The following is a 22,504-nucleotide window of genomic DNA, read 5'->3' as shown; positions in this document are numbered from 1 at the left end:
ACTTCCAGATGAAGTATTGCTTCACTGGCATCCAGTAACTCATCTCTACATACTGCAGATCTCAAGGAAAGTGGTAGCAAGAACAATAGCACTCTGCAGAAAATAAACAACATGGTTCTTTTCAACACATACGTGTACTCTGGTAAGGTTCTATCCAGCCATCTCCACTCATTCTCTTGCTCTGAATCTGTGAGCCCAATCCAGAAGTTGCCTTTCCCAGCAATCTGTCTTTTTATCCATTGCTGCAAGTGAAAATGCAATCACAGATTTCTGTTCTGTTTTTGACAGCACACAATTGCTTGCTTTGTGTAGATTTTGCTTTTAGAAGATAGAATAAGAACAGTGCTCTTCTCCTTTCCATTCCCAGTGCTCAACCACCTCGCTTCCTTGTTGGTTACCTCTTCTTTCTAATTTTGGGTCTTACTCTCTGTTCTCACTCCTAGTATGCTGCTAGCACTTCTGGTAGAGAGTGCAGTAATCAAAGGGTACTTTGGTCATTATTTCTCCCTTTTGTCACCGAAGAATGATCTCTCCTGAAAAGGTTCCTTACTGGCTGGAACTTTCTTCCTTCCTTCCTTCCCTCCCTCCCACAAAGATAGACCTTAATTTGTAACAACATCCGAGATGGTACTTATGGTTCATTCCAAAGCTAATCTGTAGTACTCCTGCTTTATGAGGGATCACCATTGCTAATGTACAGATGATTATGGAAGGTTTATGCAGCTCTAGACGTGTTTTAGGGCCTGATCCTTCAAACTTAACTGACAAAAAGGCACTATTTGTCTGTGGGTAACAACAAAAAGGCACTAGACTCAATGGCACTATTTGTCAGTGAGTAACAACAAGAAGGAACTAGACTCAATGGCACTATTTGCCCGTGGGTAAGAACTCCCTGTGAAAACTGGGCGATTGGAAGGCCACCACTAATAGTATTTTTTTAACTAAGGAAAAGAATAAGCAGTTATAATTTATTGAGCCACTCTTGCCTGGCAGGGGAAGGGGCATGTCTGGCTACCAAACAATAATGTAAGGTACGGCTTTTATTCATTATCACTGCTCATCCTATAGAAGACCTAATAGACTTTATTTAAGATCATAATAAAGGCTTAAGTTGTCTATCTTAATGATTGAATTAAAAAATAACTATTTGCAACATGGAAAAAATGTGTTTCAGACAACAGGCCACTAACAATGGGCCTGATTCTGAAAGGAGCTGGGCACCCACAACTTCCACTGAATTTACTGGAAGTGGCAGTGTTCAGCAATTTCAGGATCAGGCCCATTGTCTCCTATGTTGCTCCTTTTCACAATAAGTGCTGAGCAGACACGGGAGTACAGCATTCTGAATGGGGTAACTCAGTGTTTTCATTTCACCATATGAATCCATGATGTTCTCAGCTTCCCTATTGCTGTGTAGTTTCCAGACTCAAAATACCTTCAAACCTTATAGCAGGGGTAGGCAACTTATGGCACGTGTGCCGAAGGCCGCATGCGAGCTGACTTTCAGTGGCACTCACACTGCCCAGGTCCTGGCCACTGGTCCAGGGGGCTCTGCATTTTAATTTAGTTTTAAATGAAGCTTCTTAAACACTTTAAAAACCTTATTAACTTTATATACAACAATAGTTTAGTTATGTATTATAGACTTATAGAAAGAGACCTTCTAAAAACATTAAAATGTATGACCTTAAATTAGAGTGAATAAATGAAGACTTGGCACACCACTTCTGAAAGGTTGCCGACCCCCGCCTTATAGCTTTCAGAACAGCAGGTGATGTTATTTACCTGCTCCTCTTTATTGTTTATGATAACCAGATGTGAGGACTTCTCGTCACAGAAAACTTTTGCATCTTCAAAAACTTCTCTTTCAGATGAAAAGTAGTAGCATTTTTCTGTAAAGTTCTTCCAATGAGCAGAACAACCTGTGACATGAAACCCTGCTGTTAAACTGGGGATTTCAAACTGTCCTACAGGATGGTGGCATCTGAAATAATTAGATGCTGAGTCAATGAATATGCACATATCAGAAATCTGCACCAGAATGCAGAATATAACTTAACCTGCATGTCCAGAGAACTGCTCCTACTCATTGCATTGCTGCCATCTCTTTAGAGATGAGACACTTTAATCAAACTCCAGAGCAGCTGAAAGAAGACAGGCAGACACAGCTAGGTAAACTGGAGTTTCACACTAAGAATCTTTGAGAACTAGTGTGTCTAAGCAAAAGATAACAGAGATTAACGTTAGCCCACTGTCATAGTGGCAGGTGCACTAAAAACAGCTACTTGGGCAGATGGGCATGTAAATAGAAAAGTAGGTGGGTGAACAGATAGCTTACCGTTAGCCTCAGGTATTGATGTTGGCTCACTTTTCAGTGCCAGAGGCATCCCTGGACCTGGTGGCCCAGGTGGCCCAGGTGGCCCAGGCAGCCCTGGTATGCCAGGCAGACCAGGCAATCCTCGAGGTCCAGGTACCCCAGGCTCGCCAACAGTTCCTTGCAATCCTTGAAATCCAGGTGGACCTGGTGGACCTGGAGGACCATCTTTGCCAGGTGGTCCTGGTGGTCCTGGGTCTCCATTAGGTCCTGGCAGACCAGTCTTGCCAGTAGAACCTCTCTGACCTTTGGAGCCAGGTGATCCTCTTGAACCTTTCCCACCTTTTTCTCCTGGTGGCCCGATTGGCCCAACTGGGCCCTTTTCACCGGCAGGTCCTGGTGGCCCTGGCTCACCTTTTTCTCCTTTTTGCCCTTTTAGGCCAGTGAGACCAAAAGGTCCTTGGGGTCCCCTCTCACCTTTAGGTCCCCTTGGACCTGGAGGGCCTGAAACAATTTAAATATGCAGAGGAGGGAAACAAAAAAAATAGGAAGAGTGTTCAATAAACCTAAGATTAAAAACGTTGGACATCCAATACACTACAAGCAGTAATAAACCCCAAGCTACTCAAGCAGCCAATGTAAAAATACAGTTGGTTTAGAAAAACGAGGTGAATCTCTTCACAATCGTTAGTTATATATTATTTCTTATTGAACCTCCTCAAGACACTTAATGCTGTAGAGGACACAGAAGAAAACATGCCAGACAGGACTTGTAATTTACATTAAACAGACACAGTACCCCAGATAATCAGATGAGCCTCAGATCTCAAAGAGATATGGTTATCATTTGTTTTCTAAAAGTCGTGTTACGTGCTTTTTGTCTTTGGTGGATTGACACTGATGGGCTTCATGGCAGCCTTAAGAAGGGATTTGAATAAAAAGAAAGAGCGATTGTTTGGGACACAAGAATAAAGTTTTTTAATTTGAAGGAGCAACATGAAAGAAGGGGTAAAGACAATAGTGGAAGGGGTGGCAAAAAGGATGTTTAGGAGGGCAGTTTGTAGGAGATTAGCTGTCTGTATGTGGGTGGGGGGGGGATGGAGTAAGGAAGTGTGATCCAGGACATGGAGGGGGGGGGGCAGGGCAAAACTGTGCAGGGCTTAAAGGTGAAGATCTCTCTCAATTTTTAATAAGTGCCTCCCAAAGCAGCAGCCATTGTGGATCACTGACCCCTGAAATATGAGGCTTACTGCACCATGATCTTCTTTACCATCTTATCCTTTCACGTTTCCTTCTGTTCTCTTTCCTCCTCTACTCCCCCTTTGTTATGTTCTTTCTCCCTTTCTTCTGTTCTCCCTGTTGCTTCCAACCACGCCTCTCCTTTCACTCTAACAGCAAAATGTAGTCAGTGAGAGCAGCGCTGTCTTGGTGTGGAACCTGCATGGGATTTAGCAGTGATATGCTGGGATAGAAGAACAAAGGTAAAAAAAAAAAAAAGAGAGCTCAAAAGCAGAATGCTCCCACAATATCAGGGAGACTTGAGAATTATTGCACCACATGTTTATTATGAAGCAAGAAGCAGGCTGGGAGTGAACCATAGACCAGCTGAATGATGAAAGGGAGAAATGAAGGCGCTATGGGCTATTTGAGAATCATGGGACGGATGGGTAGTGAGAAATAAGCCAACTGGAGGGTTAATGGAAAGACTTACAGAATGCTACCTGCCTATTGGATATTCATAGAAGGACAGAGCACCAGTCATAGCAGGAGATCAGAAGACAATGAGGAGTGGTCGTCCATATTTGATCATTAAAGCAGGTTTGGATACTGTTCATGGATAAGCACATCTCAGTAAATTTTAATTCTTTTTTTCCCAAAATCTATCCCATTTAATCTCCATCAAGGATAAGCTCCATCAAGGATAAGTCTCTGAAAATGGAGGCAGCTACTTCTGTGTGAAATGAGACCAGGTAAGAAAGGTGCTCTGGACTCACATGCATTGTGAACCGTGCTTGTATCTATTCTGAGGGAAGGTTTTATTTCTGTGACCAGTAGAGTTGCCGATTTTGGTTGGATGTATTCCTGGAGGTTTCATCATATAAAGATTAATATTTAATTCCTGGAAACTCCAGGACAATCCTGAAGGGTTGGTAGCCTTAGTGATCAGGGTTCAAGACCTGGTTCAAATCAGGTCAGCAATATGGAGTATTAACTTCATTTAGAAGAATACTTGGCTTGGAAGACAAAAAAAAAAGTTCAACAACTTTGTGCATATATTTACTTCTGAAGAAAATAAAGTATCCTTTGATGAAAAGAAACAGGAGGTTTCCCAGCCTGCTCCCAGCTGGCTTAAAACAAAGTAGTTTTACTTTTTCCACTAAGGGTGACCTCTCTGGGAATGATCCAGTTTTGTATTGTTCAGCTATTTCCTCCTTAGCAGGAATTGGTTTCTTGAGGTTTCCACCCTCTCCACAACTATTATGGCTTACTTTAGACCAGTGTTTCTCAACCCACGTCCCAGTCAGCACACAGCTGCAGGCCATGTGGCATCCTCAGGGCCATACAGGTAGTATATATATTGTATCAATATGGCCCACATAACACAGAGAGAGCTGTATATGTGGCCCACAATGGTAAAGAGGTTGAGAACCACTGCTTTAGACGATAGTTCAAAAGCAGACCCAACAGTCAGAATAAAATGTAACCAACCTAGAACTTTCTTTCATGACATTCCAATTTCAGGCCGGTAAAGGAGGGAAGTGAATATTAGGCGGTAAAATTTAAACCAAATTTACATCCCCCAGGTTTAGGATTAGATTATGGAACAGATAAGGTCTTTGTCCCAGCATAAATTGGAAAAAGGATTTTCATAAAATGAAAGACTAATTTTTGTTGATTAAAGGTTAAACTAAGGATCCCTTTCTCTAGCAATGATACAGGGAGAAGCCAAAGTCCCAGACAGCACATTCCCAAGAGAGTAGGTTATAACACCTGTGTTCTCCTGGACAATGTTTCCTTTGTTAGGGCTAGATTTTACCAGAGGTGCTGTCAGACACATTAGAGGGGTTAGGCAGCAGCCAAAGCCCTGGTCACAAGGCTGACAGGAAGGGCTGGGCAGGCCAGGCCAGGCCTGGGGTGGGTAAGTCCAGGAATGGAAGATTTGCATTGTGCAAATGCTCTGGATCTTCACCTTGTAGAACAGGGCAGCGGGAGCTCTGAGAACTACTGCAATCTTATAGCAGTCACACAGTTGCTTTGCTGATGCTCCTTGGACAATGTGGGGAGAATTCTTTCTCCCCATGCCCTCACAAACTACCTCTCTGCCAAGCTCAGCTATTCAGGTTTTGTTCAGGAGGAGATAACTTAACCCATAACAAAAAAAGTTGAAGTATTTTGGTTTTATTTAAAACAAGTAAAACCCATATGTTGCTGTGAGGTACAACCTGAGGTATAGACTGAAATTTATCTTACCTTGCAGTATTGTGAAGTTCTTGATGAGTTGGCCATGTTTGGAATCTACCATCTTCATTTCTTCCATAATTAGTGATAAATTTGCAACTTCAATATCTAATCTTGATCTCATCACATCCTGTTGCATCCTGAGAGATGTAGAATCTAAACGAATATTGGCTAGTGTGTTGTTCATAAAAGTCAGGTCATCTGTGTGTTTACTTAAGGTGTCTGTACAAGTTGTCCTAACCTCATTGAGATTGCTAGTCAGTGTCCGCAGGTGATGCGCAGTATAGCTGATATTGCTAATGATATTGACTATATCTGTCTCAAAGAGCTGAAAGCGCTCTTCTAGCTGGTTAAACTTGGCAGAAGTTCTGTTCGCATAATCTTTATGATGCTCCTGCAGATCCTTAAGATTTTGTTCATTGGCTTGTGCAACTGTGGTGATGTTCTCCATTTGTCCACTGAATGAGCTAAGTTGACTGTTCATGTCTTCAAGTGTATCATTATTAGCTTTGGCCAATGCTGAGTTGTTGACTGCTAACATCTGTAAATTCTGCACTTTCTCCTTAAGCCAATCAGTGTCCTTTCGTGCTTGAAGGACAACCTGTTGCAGATTTTGAAAGTCATTCTTGATTCTTTGGATAGCCTGACTTGTATCATCCACAGACCTCTGCAAAACACTGATAAGATTTCTTTGCTGAACTTGTGTTAGATTTAAGTTGTTTAGATTCATGATAACCACATTATGAGAATGCATTTGGCTTTGCAAATTTGTTTGGATATTACTTGTATCTTGTTGGAGATTGTTGATATAGCCAGTGTATGCTTGGAGAGTTTTATTGACGCTGATGATCATGAAAGAGTTGCTATCCAAGACACCTTTCATTTGGCTCTGCCTGTCATCTAATACATTTCCAGAATCTTGTAGCTTCTCCAGTGTATCCTTGTTTTTGGTGGTTTTCTCTGCAATCTCCTGAAGCTGCTGGCGAAGAGCCAAAATGTCAGATCTGAAGCTAGAAAGTTCTTTGTTAGTGCTCATATCTTTTTGTCCAGTTTGGTCATCTATTAAAGAGGGAAATTTTGAAAAGCATTAGCTTTGTTTGGTTTATGTTAAGCACTATATAAAAAGACTCTTTCCTGCACTGTAAATGCTGTATCTAAGAGTGGTCAGGCAATTAAAGCATTCACTTGGTGAAATATTCTATTGTCACTTTTCTAAAAACAGATGCTGTAGGGTCTAATTCTGCCCCCAGACACATGAACTTAACTGCTGTTGAAGCCAATGGAATGTGACCCTTTGTCTTGCCCAGGAATAGAATGATGGCTTTATTGTCACTACTGTTTATATATATTCATTTAAACATAATTGTTTTACTTTCTTTTAAAAATTAACTTTTAGAGAGAGTGGTGAATAGGTGTAGTCTAGTACTGCTACTGTACTGAAGAAAAAAATTGGATGATTAAGTGGAGTTCAATAAGTTGAAGGGGTATAAATAAGTAAGTAGCTGATGGTCCTTTCCGGCGTAAGGCAGAGCAGGCTCAGTCCCAGGCCTGCAGAACTGCCAGGTAGTGGGCACCACCCTGTTGCTACCTAGCAGCAGCTATAAATAGCTTATGCTCCACCACCCATGACCTGCTGTGGATTACAGACCAAGGATCCTGGATCCTTCCAGCTCAATGCCACTTCTTGCTTGCTACGCATATCCCAAATTCCTCACAGTGCTGCTCACTAATCATGCCTGCCTCCAGCTATGCCCTAGGGCAGTGTTTCCCAAACTTGGGACACCGTTTGTTTAGGGAAAGCCCCTGGCAGGCCGGGTCAGTTTGTTTACCTGCCGCGTCCGCAGGTTCACCGATCGTGGATCCCACTGGTCATGGTTCACTGCTCCAGGCCAATGGGAGCTGCTGGAAGCAGCACGGGCAGAGGTTTGGGAAAAACTGCCCTAGGGTTACCACCTTTGAAATGCAACCCCCCTGCCCCACCCCCAAAAAAGAAAGAAAATCCATCCCTCAAAAAGGCAAGCCTGCCCAAGTCCAAGCCCCAACCACAACGAAACTCCTCAACCCCTTCTCTCTCCCCCTCCCCCACCACTTCAACAGCCTTTTATAGTATCTAGAGAGATAACACATATAGATAAGATTGTTAACATCATTTTCTTACTTAAACTGTGGAAGTGGGAACACTGCAAGCATCTTTAGCTGGACACAAAAACTTTTAACATTAGCTATCCCAGTGTATTGTGAGGACATTGAAAATCTTTAGACCCATGTAAAACAAACAAACAAACAAAACAAAAAACAAATAAAAACAAACCCCGGCAGATAAAATTATTTTTCTGGCAACTGGCAAATCCACTAAAAAACCAGCCAGGCTGGTCAAATACTGGCCAGGCGATAATCCTTCTATGCCCCCATACACTCCTACAATCCTATGACCTATCCCACTGTGATGGGGTGTTTTTACACCGCAGAAGGCCTGAGTAAGTAAAAAGGACCAGTTAACCCTGTGATGGCTGCACCAGGAGGAGAGTCAGGACTGATAAGATCTAATTGATAAATCCCAGCAGGGCAGGGGCAGGCTGAGGTGGTATAAAACCAGGAAGTGGCAAGGAAGAAGGAGGTCGCAGGAAGCAATACTGTACTCACTTCCTCTAGAGGAAGAGACCAGGAGGCAGTCTAAGGGGAGAGTAAACCCTAGGATTCTGCCTCAGATTACAGACCTTGGCAAGAGCCTGGAAAGAGTGAAATGGCAACATGTAGCCTAGGAAGCTCCAATGGTTACCCAGAGGGAGGCAGTGCTAGAGAAGAAAGGTAGGAAGGAGCCCTGTATTGTATCAAACAGGCAAGGTACTAACAAGCTTCCACAGGACTTTATTTTTACAGTGGAAACCCCTTTACCAAGCTGCTGCTGCATAGCCTGTAACTCTCACTCAGCCTCCTCAACTCCTCCCCTCTCCTTCCTGTTTCCTGTCCTTTCAGACTCCCAAGAGCCAGTGCTCCCAGTTCTAATAATTACAAGCAACATCTAAACACCACAAGTAGGCAAATAGCAACAGGGTCAGGGATGTCTTAGGCTGTGGTTACTAGACATACAGTTCTTGGGCTGGAATCTAGAGTAGAGGGGTAGCCTGGGTTCCCCTACGAGCCACTGGGAAAGAGGGAGCAATTGGGTCCAGCAGGAGAGAGACTGGATGAGCACAAAATAAGTCTGGTTGAGAGCTAAGTCCCAGCTGTAGCCACAAGGAGGTGCCACAGTGGTGAGTAGTAAACCATCTGACCCTCACATTTTCCCTGTGCCAGCCCCATCATGACCCTGGTCCCCCCAACTCCCCTCCTAGAGCCCCCTTGCTAATATGCCCTACAGATATTGCCCCCATGTTTTAAATGTTTAAACTTTTAAAACTTTTTAAATGGGAGTTGACTTAAATAGGAATTGATAGGGCTAATCACCCCTTAGATCTGGCCCATATGATACGTACTACAGAGTACAAACAATGCTTAGAAATGAATTTGATCACAACAGTTCCAGACTACGATTAACTTAAATCACAGAACAACAGACGGCTGTATGGGTGTTTAGCTGTAACATTCCCGTTCTATGAATGCAAACACAGGACATTGAATTACTTTATTAACATAGTTTATGGACATCTTTTATTGAGAAGCCAGAGTTTTTTTATGACTGAAATGCAAAGTAAAGAGCTTTCCTAGCAGCAAGGACCTCACTTAACTTACTGTAAATATCTATAAAACCTTTCCAGATCCATGGGTCCTACACATGCCGATGGCAACACGTGGTGTACCTCATCCAGTGCACTAAATGCTCCAATAACTATATAGGTGAAACAAGACAATCACTACAGTCTCAAATGAACTCACACAGGACAATGATAAAGGACAAAAACACCACATCAGCTGTGGATGAACACTTTTCACAAAACAATTTATATTGGACCTCAGTCCTCATCCTCAGAGGAAATACTTTCAAAAGATGAGCCTGGGAGCATACATTCATAACTTTGCTAGACACTAAAAATCACGATTTTAATAAAGACACAGGTTTTATATCTTATTACAACAATCTGTAACCCACTAATCTCCTATTTTTGTCCTATGACTATAAGGGTGTTTATGGGCTATGTCACTTTGAATGGTCCCCTAGTTTAGCATAAGTAGACATATTCTATCTATTCAACCTTGTATTTAGCTGTGACAATCTGAGTAACTTTCCCAGATGTGAAGAGCTCTGTGTTGCTCAAAAGCTTCTCTCTCTCTCACCAAGAGAAGTTAGCCCATTAAAAGATATTACCTCTTCCACCTTGTCTCCCTGTAAAACTAACAACCTATTTCAAGCAGTAAATATATATATGAAGAAAATATATCACTTATATCTTCTTTTCTTCAAAGTTGGGAGCGTGATATCATGTGGGAGATCTACGTTCATAACTGCATGACTTGCACTTCCCATGATGACTGAGAGTGCTCAGAGTGGTTTGAAAAAATTGTGTGTGGGGGGGTCTCATCACCCCACCGCCCATCTGCCTGTCTCCCTGCTCAGCAACTAACTCCGCCCCCTCGGCCTCAAATTGATCTGTCTCTGTGGTCCCCACATCAGCTCTGCCCCGCTACGGCTCTCCCCTCATCCCCCATCAGTTCTGAATCCCCTGCAGCTCCTGGGGTTCGTCACCCCACGCTTCCAGGCCTGAAGGGGGCTGCAGTAGAAAGCCCGTTCCCAGGCTGGTTTTGCAGGGAGAAAAGCAGAGGAGCCATGCTGTTGCTCACAGAAGGAGAAGGGGGAAGAGGAAACAGAGCTGCTTGACTCTTTCTGCTCTTCTCCCTCCCTCACTCCTCCTGGGAGAATGATGTTGGATTGCTAAGGGAGTAGGGGAGAGCTCTCCCTGCTTCCAGCAGCCAATCAGGGGTCTGTCACTCCCCACTCCAGGCAGTATTAAAACTGTGCCTTTCAGAGACCTGGCTTGCTTTTTAGAAGTCTTATGTCCCGGGTCTGTGACCTGTTTCCACCCAGCACACTTTAAGCACTAATGCCTGATGAAGTTCATCTCCTACAAGTTATATTTTTGCCTCTGAGAGAGGGTTAAACATACGTTATTGTTTGAACATCTCTTGGCATGGACTCCAGATTTGGAATTTATCTGCTAAACAACATCAGCTCAAAGATTACTGGGTGGGTGAAACTTTTGTTCTTAAGAGTCTCTTCTTTTGTCCATCAATGTTTGCATCACTTTACAGCTCTGATTCAGAAAATCATTCCTATTCAGGACAGCTTGTAAGCACATCCTGAAGTCCCTTTGATTTCAATGTGGTTTCAGTGGGAATTCAGGATGTGATTAAGAGCTGTCCTGAATCTGGAACTAAAATTTAAGATTGAATGAATATGCAGGTACCTTGGCGACCTGTTCAGACAGACCTGTGGAGATCAGATCAACTCTTCTCCACTGATATATCTCCCACAATAATACCACACAAGGACATGCAGATAGGATGCCTTATCTGGCTTTTGGTTATGTGGAGATTACCTAATTTCTTCAGGCCACTCTCCACTTCTGAGAGTTTCTCAGTGTATCTTCTGTGGGATGTCTCCATGCCACCTGTAACGTTGTCCATTTTTTCTACAACTGGAAAATTGAGAACAGTGTTAACAGGCATGTGTAATTTTTGTAGGTATCATTGTGAGAAGTTCCAACTATGAGATATAGTGTAAGTAATGAGATTTTTATAACAAGTTATATAGAAGAACAGTAAACAAGAATGTAGTAAATAATGAAAAACACAAAATATTTGGGGTCAAGCATAGAAAATACTTAAAAACAACCAACAATTACCTTGCTTTCCACTTAACTCCAGAGTTAAAGTATCTGCATAACATCAGAACAGTGTGTTCTCTTCTGCTCATATGACTATGCACTCTGCTAAGAAGTTAACCACTATGCTTCAACCAAATATTTCTTTTGATAATAAACAAATTCATCTCATGAATGAAGATTCTTCTGAGCCTTCCTCTTCAATCAATTAATTTTTTATAATATTTAACTACTAAAGGAGCCTCATTGTCTAATGAAGGTATCCTGTATGCTTGAGGCTTGTTACCTCACTAGCAACAGACTCCGGGTACGTCTTCACTACCAGCCATATCGGCGGGTAGCAATCGATTTCTTGGGGATCGATATATCGCGTCTCATCTAGAGGCGATATATCGATCCCCGAAAGCGCTCCTGTCGACTCCGGAACTCCACCAGTGTGAACGGCGGTAGCAGAGTCGACAGGGGGAGCCGCGGACATCGATCCCGCGCCGTGAGGACGGTAGGTAACTCAATCTAAGATATTTCGACTTCAGCTACGTAATTCACGTAGGTGAAGTTGCATATCTTAGATCGATCCCCTCCCTTAGTGTAGACCAGCCCTCCCTCTCACTCTCCTGTGGGCCAATTCCATTTAGATGGACCAAATAATTTTCTGATCCTTTTAATCATTATGAACTGCATCCTAACTACTAAATGTGGAGGCTATAGAACATATATAAAGTGCTGTTCTTAAAAAAAGCCTTCTGAAAAGTGATGGAGCTTTGAAACCAATTGCTAACAGCATAAGGACATGTAATTAAACAATGGTTTTTAAATAATTCTGATTTGCAAGGGTTTAAACTATGGTCATTCAGCCTAGCCTGGACATATGGCTGTTCTTGATTTGCTCTTGGCTTGGGGAGGTTTGAGTTGTTTTCCTGGCAGTTACGCATTCTGTTGCTTTTCATGGCAACAGTATGGGTACAGAAGAAGGAGAGAGCCAGAAATGAAGTGTTCCAGAAGGCTCAAAGTGCTAAATATGTATTTATAAATTATTACAAGCAAAGGAGGAAACTGAATGCTTCAGATGCTAGATTCTGCCTTGATAGGGTTGCCAACTTTCTAACTGCACAAAACTTAACGCCCAGGCCCTGCCCCTGCCCCAAGGCTCCACCCTTTCTCCAAGGCCCTGCCCCCACTCACGCCATCCCTCCTCAGTCTGTCACTCTCTCTCCCCCACTCTCACTCACTTTCACTGGGCTAGGGTAGGGGATTGGGGTGCAGGAGGGGGTGAGGGGTCCAGCTAGGGGTGCTGGCTCCAGGACGGGGCCAGAAATGAGGGGTTCAGGGTGTGGGAGGTGGCTCTGGGCTGGGGCAGGGGATTAGGGTGTGGGAGGGGTGAGGGCTCAGGCTGGGAATGCGGGCTGTGGGGTAGGGCCAGGGATGAGGGGTTTGGGGTGTGGGAGGGGGCTATGGGCTGGGGCAGGGAGATGAGATGCAGGAGGGGATATGGGGTGTGGGCTCTTGGAGGGAGTTAGGGTGCAGGAGGGGGTTCTCACCTGGGGCAGGAGGTTGGGGTGTGGGACGGGGATTTGGGATTCGGCTCCAGTCGGGCAGTTCTTACCTCAAGCAGCTCCTGGAAGCGGACGGCATGTCCAGTTCCTATGCGGAGTGGTCAGGGGGCTCTGTGCACTGCCCACACCCGCAGGCACCGTCCCTGGAGCTCCCATTGGCCACAGTTCCTGGCCAATGGGAGCTGCAGAACTGATGCTCAGAGCAGGGGAACTGCGTGGAGCCCCCTGTGGCTACCCTAGTGCCTAGAATCCGGGCATGCCAGCCACTTCCGGGAGCGGCGCAGAGCCAGGGCAGGCAGGGAGACTGCCTTAGCTCTGCTATGTTGCTGACCGGACTTTAGGCAGCTCAGTCAGCGGTGCTGACCAGAGCTGCCAGGGTCCCTTTTCAATCGGGCATTCCAGCTGAAAACCAGACGCCTGGCAACCCAATGGCTTGACCTTCAAGTCCATGTCCATTTTCAGTTTGGTGTCTGTGTATTCAAATCACAGACAAGGCCAGAAGGTTCTGTCCTATACCCAGATTATTTTCCTCTGGGCAGGGAGGATCTGCACCACCCCATGAGGGGTTTCAGAGGACATTGTGCTGCACTGTGTCACTCCTCCAGCCCCCTAGCATGCAGAAGAAGAGGTGCTGCACCATGCCTTTGGATGAGCCAGTGTGGAGGTAGGGGACAAAGCCATAGCCCTGCTTCCTCCCTATGCCTTCCCACCCTCTTTGAGGTGATTTGTAACCTGGCAGGAACTACAAAAGAGCACTCCCTGTGTTTCCCCAAGCACAAGTTGGAGGGACCCTTGTACTGGGAGCAGCGGTGGCTCCAGGCACCAGCACTCCAAGCACGTGCCTGGGATGGTAAGCTGCGGGGTGTGCCCTGCCAGTCCCTGCGAGGGCAGCAGTCAGGCTGTCTTCGGCTTGCCTGCGGGAGATCCGCTCGTCCTGCATGCCTGCCATGCTTGGGGTGGCAAAAAAGCTAGAGACGCCCCTAACTGAGAGTATAACTTCACGAGCCCTCCTCCTACTCTTTGCATTCATGCAAAGGTTACACACAACCTGGCACTTTAATTTGTGGCAGCCAAGGGGTCCTTGTCCCTTTATTAATCTTCCATCTTAATCTTTTGAAGATACATACATGTATATAGGAGGATTTTCATGGGTCCATGTTGCTTCAAAAACATAAACCGAACAGACAGCTAGGGCTACATTTATCCCTGGGCTAACTACACTGAAGTCAGGGATTACTTTGGCACTGTCACAGAGTGATAGCAATCAGCGCCTGACCCAGCACTTTGATCTCTATGTAACCAGTTCGGCCCGGGGGAGGGCCTGATTACAGAGAGGAGTTCCTGATTACCAGATCAGGTTGAGGCTGGGAAGCTAATAAGCTAATTTACAAGGAGCCAGGATAAAAGAGAACAGGAAAGGGATGGGGAGGAGAAGTAGAAGAGAGGGAGGCTGGTAGAGCCCAACAAAAGGGAGTTTTCTGGAATTTATAGGAGAGCAAGCCCAGGTGCAGGAACAACTACTACAAAGTGTGGTGAGTCCTGCGATGGGGACTGGCAGTCAGGTAGGACTCTGCAAGACGGGCCTACAGATGACCCTGACTTGGTTTTGGTCATGTCTGAGAGAGTGGCTATAGGAGCAGGATAAGATAAGAAAATTTGGGCCCTACAGCCAGCGCTTTATTTAACAGGGTCAGGCAGCCTACATAGCTTTTGTGATGAGTAGGCAAGGGACTACAAACTGGTAAAAGCGACCAGCCTGGACTGGGTGGCCTTTAGACTGAAAAGTACCGGCAAAAATGTCAAGTTGCAAAATGGACTGGGGGATTATGGACCCAGGCATTTGCCCAAAAACTGACAGTGGGCCACTCATTAGCAGAGGCTGGACATCCAAAGTGGGGCTGATATTATGGACGCTGTCGTTCTTGAGTCTCCTGGAGAATACCCGGAGATGGATTAGGCAGCATCATCTTGTCACCCGAGATGCGGCAGTTAAATTTGTAGAGGCGGACATTCCCAGAGGGGGTTGGCAGTTTAAAGGTCTGGATACAGGGGAGGAAGGCCAGAGAATCTACATCCAGAGAGGGCACCAAGAAGCAGATGGAGGAGCCCAAGAAAATATAGACAGGATCTTGAGCAATTGTGTGGGTGGCAGGGACATATGACAAGAGACTGCCCATATATGGAATATAGGTTTACAGAATTCTGTGTTTGGACTGGGCCTCTCAGGGAGGGATTAAAAAGGAAGTTAATGGCCACTTCTGTAATGCTGGGGATAAGGTACCAAAGGGGGTTGGTAGACACTGCTTCAGCCTGTTTGCTAATCAGACGCAAGTTGGTGAAACACCACTAGACACTTCCTAGAACAAGACTGAGGCTTGAATGTATACATAGGGATAAGAAATTCTGCCCTATGGCACAAGGGCCTCTGGAAGTTCAGGTGAAGTTTAAATAGAAGCTGGTTGAGGTAGTGGGTTGGTTGTCACACCCCTTCATGTTAGGCATGGACTGGAACCCCTTCCCATTAGAAAAGCAAAGGGGTATCTGGAAACCCCAGAGAGATGGAATTTAACCCATGGGGAAGGGAAAAGAGCCATTAAACATTGAAGGGTTGGAAAATACTAGACAGGAGAAACACAAGCCAGAGAGAAAGTAAAGAAAGGAGAATACCCAGTGAGATGAAGTGGGAGGGGAAAAATAAGGAAATCATCTCAGGAGACAAAGATAACCTGAGCTCATTAACAGTGGTCAAGCGGTTATTGGAACAGAGCAGTTCCAAGGGTTGAAGGAACAAGCAGCCATGGGAAGAGGAAGGGAGGCACACCAGTAGATCCCTCCGCAAAACAAAGGGTGAGAACACGGAGAGCGACCCCTCGTGTGAGGACCTGTGGGCTAAAGTGGAATTATGGGGACAACTTCCACCCATCACTGCCCCATCACAAGCCCCAAGGTTTCATGAGGAAATTGAACATTCTTGAGTGGAAAGCTGCCTTGTTTCTCCTTTCCATAATGCTAATGAGCCAGCTAGAATGCTAGGGTTTCCTTGTCCTCTTCACGACTGAAGTCTTAATTCACCAAAGCCTTTAAACAGGTTCATAAATCTACTAATTTCAATGGAACTTAAGATGTGCTTAAATGCTTTGCTGAATCAAGGCCTTAATGGGCATTATCACACCAGTTATGGTTCTTGTTAATCCCTGATGAAAGCAATAACTTATTTTTTCTATATGCCAGTGGTTCTCAAACTTTAGTAACGCAAAGACCCCCATTTTGAGTTAAAATTTTGCCATGGACTGCTAAGTCTCCTGCTCAGCCTCAGGCACCGCCCCCACTCAACCCCTTCCTCCAAAGTCCCACTCCCACCCAGGGGCGGCTCCAGGCCCCAGCACGCCAAGCTCGTGCTTGGGGTGGCATGCCACGGGGGGCGCTCTGCCAGTCACCGGGAGGGCGGCAGGCAGGCCACCTTCAGCGGCATGCCTGCGGAGGGTCCGCTGGTCCCACGGCTCCAGTGGACCTCCCGCAGACGTGCCTGCAGAGGGTCCGCAGGTCCCGCAGCTTTGGTGGAGCCGTGGGATCAGCAGACCCTCTGCAGGCAAGCCTGCGGGAGGTCCACCAGAGCCACGGGACCGGCGACAGGCAGAGCGCCCCCAGCAGCATGCCGCCGTGCTTGGGGCGGCAAAATGTCTAGAGCTGCCCCTGCTCCCACCTCACCTCTTCCTGCCTCTGCTCCACCCCGTCCCTCTTCTTCCCCATCTCTTTCCACCCCCTCTTGCAAGTGAGCACGTTCCTCCTCCTACTCCTCCCTCCCAGCATGCAGGAGGTGCTGGGAGGGAGAGGGAGGAGTTGAGAAAAGGGAACAAGTTGATCAGCGGGGCCCACGGACTCCCTGGAGTACCCTTGCAGCTCCCCAGGGGTCCACAGACCCGAGTTTGAGAAATGCTGTGTTATGCAATACTGATGTATTTGGGGAATGAACATATATTAGTGTTAATGTAAGTACTTTATTTTATTTTTAGGGATCCCATCAAGTCAATGCAGACTTCAAATAAACAATAAAAATGTTTCCATGATTCTTAAAAAAAAATTCTAAATGTTATTTATGTGGATTATTGCATTCTCCTGAAGTGTTTTAATAGAAAGGCTACCACACTGGTATACATATGTGCTGGGAAGTGACACTGGCTATAAAAAACTGTCTATTCTATTTTCATTATCTAAACTCAATAAAACAGTGTTCTCTGTGTGGAACTCCCACTAAAATCTATGGAAGAGCTATGTCTGGAGCATTTACAGATTTAGACCCCAAAAGCATAAATGATGAAAAATAAATTAATTACTATTCTTTCAGCTACAATAATATATATTGTATTAATAATAATATGTATATTGTATATTCATAACCCCAGGTGAGGGATTTCGATTGAGTTAAACAGATATAAAACAGATGTAATGCGGTGGTAAATTAGGCCCTTGATGTGTAAAGACAGATAGTAGGTGAAATTTTTACCTTCTCTCTAGCTTGTTTGCACCAGATAAAATGGTAGAAGCAACATAAAAGAGCTCTAAAAGTCTCCATTCTAGCTGAGGAAAAATTCCCCTGGTGCAAACACTGTGGAAGACAGCTGCAAGGCTGTCTTTCTAAGCCCCCTTGTAAGCCCTGGCATCCAAGGCAAGATGGACATGTCAAGGCCAGATCCATAGCACACAGTGCTGTGGAGAAAGTGGCCAGTATTGAGGCCTGGAGGCCAGCCCTGAGGGCTATCTAAATTACCCAGGAGCAGGATGAAGAGGTGGTTTAAAGCCACTGATGCTAACAGACTAGGTGACAGCTCATGCCAAGGCCCCCTAGGCTTCACTGAACACTGACAAGTGCATAGCTGGAAACCAGACTGGCTCACCTGTGTGTTAGCATTGTTAAAATAGATCTTATGTTTATAAGAATGTGTTTTAGTATTTGGATTTTATGAAATGCTTGTGAGTTGCTGCATGCATTAATCTCACTTAGAATGGCTGTATCCCATGTTATGAGGTAATATTGAAGTGTTTGCTATGAAACTGGAAACCCCCACAGTCAGGAGAGAAGCACGAACAAGTGTGAAATACTAGTTTACCACAAGAGGTGTCAGCTCCTGCCAACAATAGAAGGCCCATAGACATCAGATGAACCATTTGGAACATCAGAGGACAAAAGACTCTGTTGATTGCTCCCCTCGCACCCATAAAGAGGGGACATGTACAAATCCTTGTCCCATCACCGTTTGAACTCTGGGGAAGGGAATAAAAATCCCTGACCAGAAGGATCTGTATCACTATGCTGCCTGGAATTTGGAGAGGCAGTATTTCTATGCATAAGCAAGGGATCCCCAAGCTGCTTAGCTAGGGTTAGCCCTAAAGGACACACAGAGCTTGCACATCACAGCAGCTTCTTTTCCTTTTTGAAACCCATGACTGTAACTCTTGTGTGTATATATGTTCACCTGCTTTAACTTTGTAAATAACCGATTTCTTTTTCCTAGTTAATAAATCTTTAGTTAGTGTATCACAGGATTGGCTACAAGCACTGCCTTTAACCGATCTAAGATATGATTGAGTTGGGGTAAGTGACTCGTTCCTTGGGACTGGAAGTAACCTGAATATAATTGCGATTTTTGGTGTAAGGGACTATCTATCACAAAGGCAGGCTTGCCGGAGTTGCAAGGTAGACCTGAGTTCCCAGAGGGACTATATGTGTCTCCATGTCAAGGCTGTTATAGTGCTTGAGGAGTTCACATTTGATACTTGGTTGGTGAAATCTAATTGTAGGACACAGCCAATCCAGGGTTTCTGCCCTGGTTTGTAACAGTCTGCTCTGAGGCTAGCACTCACATTCATGAGCTACTCCAGGTAACCTGACTGCCACCATAGCCCCCTTCCCCTTTTTAGAGGCACAGGCACAGAATTTCACCCAGCATATATTTAATATTGTTGATGAAAAATACTGGAACATATTCGCAGGGCTGGCGCTTCCATTTAGGCAGCCTAGGCAATCGCCTAGGGCGCCAGGATTATTGGGGGGCGGCATTTTGCCGGGATGGGAGGCAGGCGGCTCCGGTGGAGCTGCTGCAGTCGTGCCTGCGGAGGGTCCCCTGGTCCTGTGGTCCAGTGGAGCTGCTGCAGGCATTCCTGCTGACGGTCCGCTGCTCCCGCGGCTCCGGTGGACCTCCTGCAGGCATGGCTGCGGCAGCTCCACCGGAGCTGCAGACCAGTGGACCCTCTCCGCAGGCACTACTGCAGCAGGTCACCGGAGCCGTGGGACCAGAGAGCGGGGCAGAGAAATGGCCGTGCGCCTAGGGTGCTAAAAACTCTAGTGCCGGTCCTGTCTATTTGGGATGTTGAAGTAGTTTAGGCTCAAACTTTGGTACATGTTATAATCCACTGTGGCCTCAAGGAATTAGTGGAAGTCAGATCTGCAGAGACCTTTAAAACTAGGCTGGGTGCAGCAGAGTGAGAAGGCTGCGGGGCAGCTGGTTACAGCTCCAGGAGGCAGATTCTAGGTCTGGTTTTTATGCCAGCCTGGAGTAAAATAGAGAGACGTGGAATCTGCTTTAATCTTTGCAGACTGACTGGCCCCTTGAGGTGCTGTCGGCCAACCAGGGAATGGCCAAGTGCAGAATGTTCCAGCCATGCCCCTTCCTTTCCCTGATATGATCCTTACACTAGTGGTGGCGGTAGGGTGCGACATGAGCTAAACCATGTCGGTTATATACTTGCCAGGAACATGTAGTTGCTTTTTGGCCCACACATGCCACTTGGGCAGCATAATAGGGCCAGAGCATAGTAGGAAAACCAGCTGGTTTTGGAGAAGCTAAAGTTTTTGGATTTGTAACTTTCATCAGAGAACAGTTATTGAGAAATTTGACTGGCTAGCACATTAGGTGTAAATTTAAAAAATGATTCTAATAACGGACAAACTGGAGACCTGCCCATAATTTATATTTTTTGCCAAAATAAATAATTTGCTGAAGGGGTATAACAAGAGGCCTTATAGAAACTAGATACAACCAGCCAAGATTAGATAAACTAGGAAAGTACAATTTAGATGGGGCTACTATAAGGTGGGTGCATAACTGGCTGGATAACTGTACTCAGAGAGTAGTTGTTAATGGCTCCTAATCCTGCTGGAAAGGTATAACAAGTGGGGTTCCGTAGGGGTCTGTTTTGGGACTGGTTCTGTTCAATATCTTCATCAACGATTTAGATGTTGGCATAGAAAGTACGCTTATTAAGTTTGCGGACGATTCCAAACTGGGAGGGATTGCAACTGCTTTGGAGGACAGGGTCAAAATTCAAAATGATCTGGACAAATTGGAGAAATGGTCTGAGGTAAACAGGATGAAGTTCAATAAAGATAAATGTAAAGTGCTCCACTTAGGAAGGAACAATCAGTTTCACACATACAGAATGGGGAGAGACTGTCTAGGAAGCAGTATGGCAGAAAGAGATCTAGGGGTCATAGTAGACCACAGGCTTAATATGAGTCAACAGTGTGATACTGTTGCAAAAAAAGCAAACGTGATTCTGGGATGCATTAACAGGTGTGTTGTAAACAAGACACGAGAAGTCATTCTTCCGCTTTACTCTGCGCTAGTCAGGCCTCAGCTGGAGTATTGTCCAGTTCTGGGCACCGCATTTCAAGAAAGATGTGGAGAAATTGGAGAGGGTGCAGAGAAGAGCAACAAGAATGATTAAAGGTCTTGAGAACATGACCTATGAAGGAAGGCTGAAGGAATTGGGTTCGTTTAGTTTGGAGAAGAGAAGACTGAGAGGGGACATGATAGCAGTTTTCAGGTATCTAAAAGGGTGTCATCAGGAGGAGGGAGAAAACTTGTTCACCTTAGCCTCCAATGATAGAACAAGAAGCAATGGGCTTAAGCTGCAGCAAGGGAGATTTAGGTTGGACATTAGGAAAAAGTTCCTAACGGTCAGGGTGGTTAAACACTGGAATAGATTGCCTAGGGAAGCTGTGGAATCTCCATCTCTGGAGATATTTAAGAGTAGGTTAGATAAATGTCTATTAGGGATGGTCTAGACAATATTTGGGACTGGACTCGATGACCTCTCGAGGTCCCTTCCAGTCCTTGAGTCTATGAGTCTATGAGTCTATAAGATGGCCGTGTCTGAGCTAGGTCCTTAAACCTTTGAAAGATGCTCATCATCATTAAAGGATCCTCAGTGGTCCAGTTCCTGGAAAATGCATGAGTCTAAAGCCTATGTGTGTGTGTAACTGGAGATAAGTTTTAAGTAGCAGCCCTGGATCAGATGGGCTAGATCAGAGAGAGCTCTGGACACGGAGAGAAATTTTGCTGTACACTGCAGCACGATGCTCAGAGGACCACTAAAGAGGCTAGTAAGCTGTTAGCTATTTACTTCATTAACTGAGACTACTTCATCTAGTTTAGCTGATGAAAAGTGCAAACTCAGCTATGTTATACAAACCACTTCTTTTGTTTCAATTCCATTTTCTGTCTTTAATAAACTTTGTTTTTGTTAAGATCACTTCTGTATGGGCAATTTTACACAGACATCCCTTGAGATGCAAACCTTGCAACCAATTGCTGAAGGGTAGAGTGTGTCTGGAACCTACTTCGTGCTCAGTCTCAGATAAGAAGCATGGAAAAGTGTCTCATCCCAGTGAGTTGGGTTACAGAAGGTCTAAGCAATAGATGAGAGTTGTCGTCTGTATTAGTCACAAACCTAAAGATATAAGCTGCAATATAAAGGTCTACTACAAACTGAAAATAACCAGAAATTCAAATTTCAGGCTGATATTCAAAGAATGTTTACTCCTCTTTTGCCATGGAGTGAGCAAGAGTATAATCATTAACTTTAAATAGATTAGTTTTACATTGACTGGTGCCAGAGGAATCTTAAGTACATACTTTTGTATCTAATTTCCTTAAGAAAACATCTGGAAAACCAAGAACACTATTTTATTAATGTTTTTAACAGAAAGAATTAAGTTTCATTCCGAAGGGAAAGGAATAGTAAACTCATCTTGCAATCCCTTTCAGACCTTGATATTTAATTCATGTTTTGGTTTCAGCTTTCTATGGTTTGTTACAGAGATTTTACAACTAATTTGGAGATTTATTCTGTTTATTTTGTATCCCATAGAGTTATTTTTCTTGCCAACCAAATTTAATCCATTAATTAGTAGTTCTTGACTTTTTTTTTAATAACATAGGATAGCTAAGTACCATGTAGGAAACTAAACGTTTTAAAAGCAGCTTTGGGCATTATAAATATAAATCAGTGTATTGAAAAGAATTCTAATGGAACATAACTAACAGATTGGAAGAATTCCTGATGCTAGCAAACTTCTA

The 22,504-nt window shown here is 44.7% G+C and overlaps 1 protein-coding gene across 1 annotated transcript in view; it reads right to left on the bottom strand.

Annotated features, from left to right (window-relative positions):
• The window catches only part of COLEC12 (collectin subfamily member 12), a 146,913-nt gene that overhangs the window by 5,883 nt on the left and 118,526 nt on the right, over positions 1-22,504 (bottom strand). The window contains exons 4-8 of the mRNA XM_030552876.1: positions 11,308-11,406; positions 5,786-6,832; positions 2,339-2,818; positions 1,786-1,922; positions 133-242 (exon numbers count right to left, since the gene is read on the bottom strand). Of these exons, the coding sequence (XP_030408736.1) occupies positions 133-242; positions 1,786-1,922; positions 2,339-2,818; positions 5,786-6,832; positions 11,308-11,406 (1,873 nt within the window). The remainder of the gene's footprint in view (positions 1-132; positions 243-1,785; positions 1,923-2,338; positions 2,819-5,785; positions 6,833-11,307; positions 11,407-22,504) is intronic.

Source organism: Gopherus evgoodei, chromosome 2, assembly GCF_007399415.2.
Source record: "Gopherus evgoodei ecotype Sinaloan lineage chromosome 2, rGopEvg1_v1.p, whole genome shotgun sequence".
Lineage (NCBI taxonomy): Eukaryota > Metazoa > Chordata > Testudines > Testudinidae > Gopherus > Gopherus evgoodei.
The sequence above is the reverse complement of the archived record's forward strand: the minus strand, read 5'-3'. Positions and strand labels throughout refer to the sequence as shown.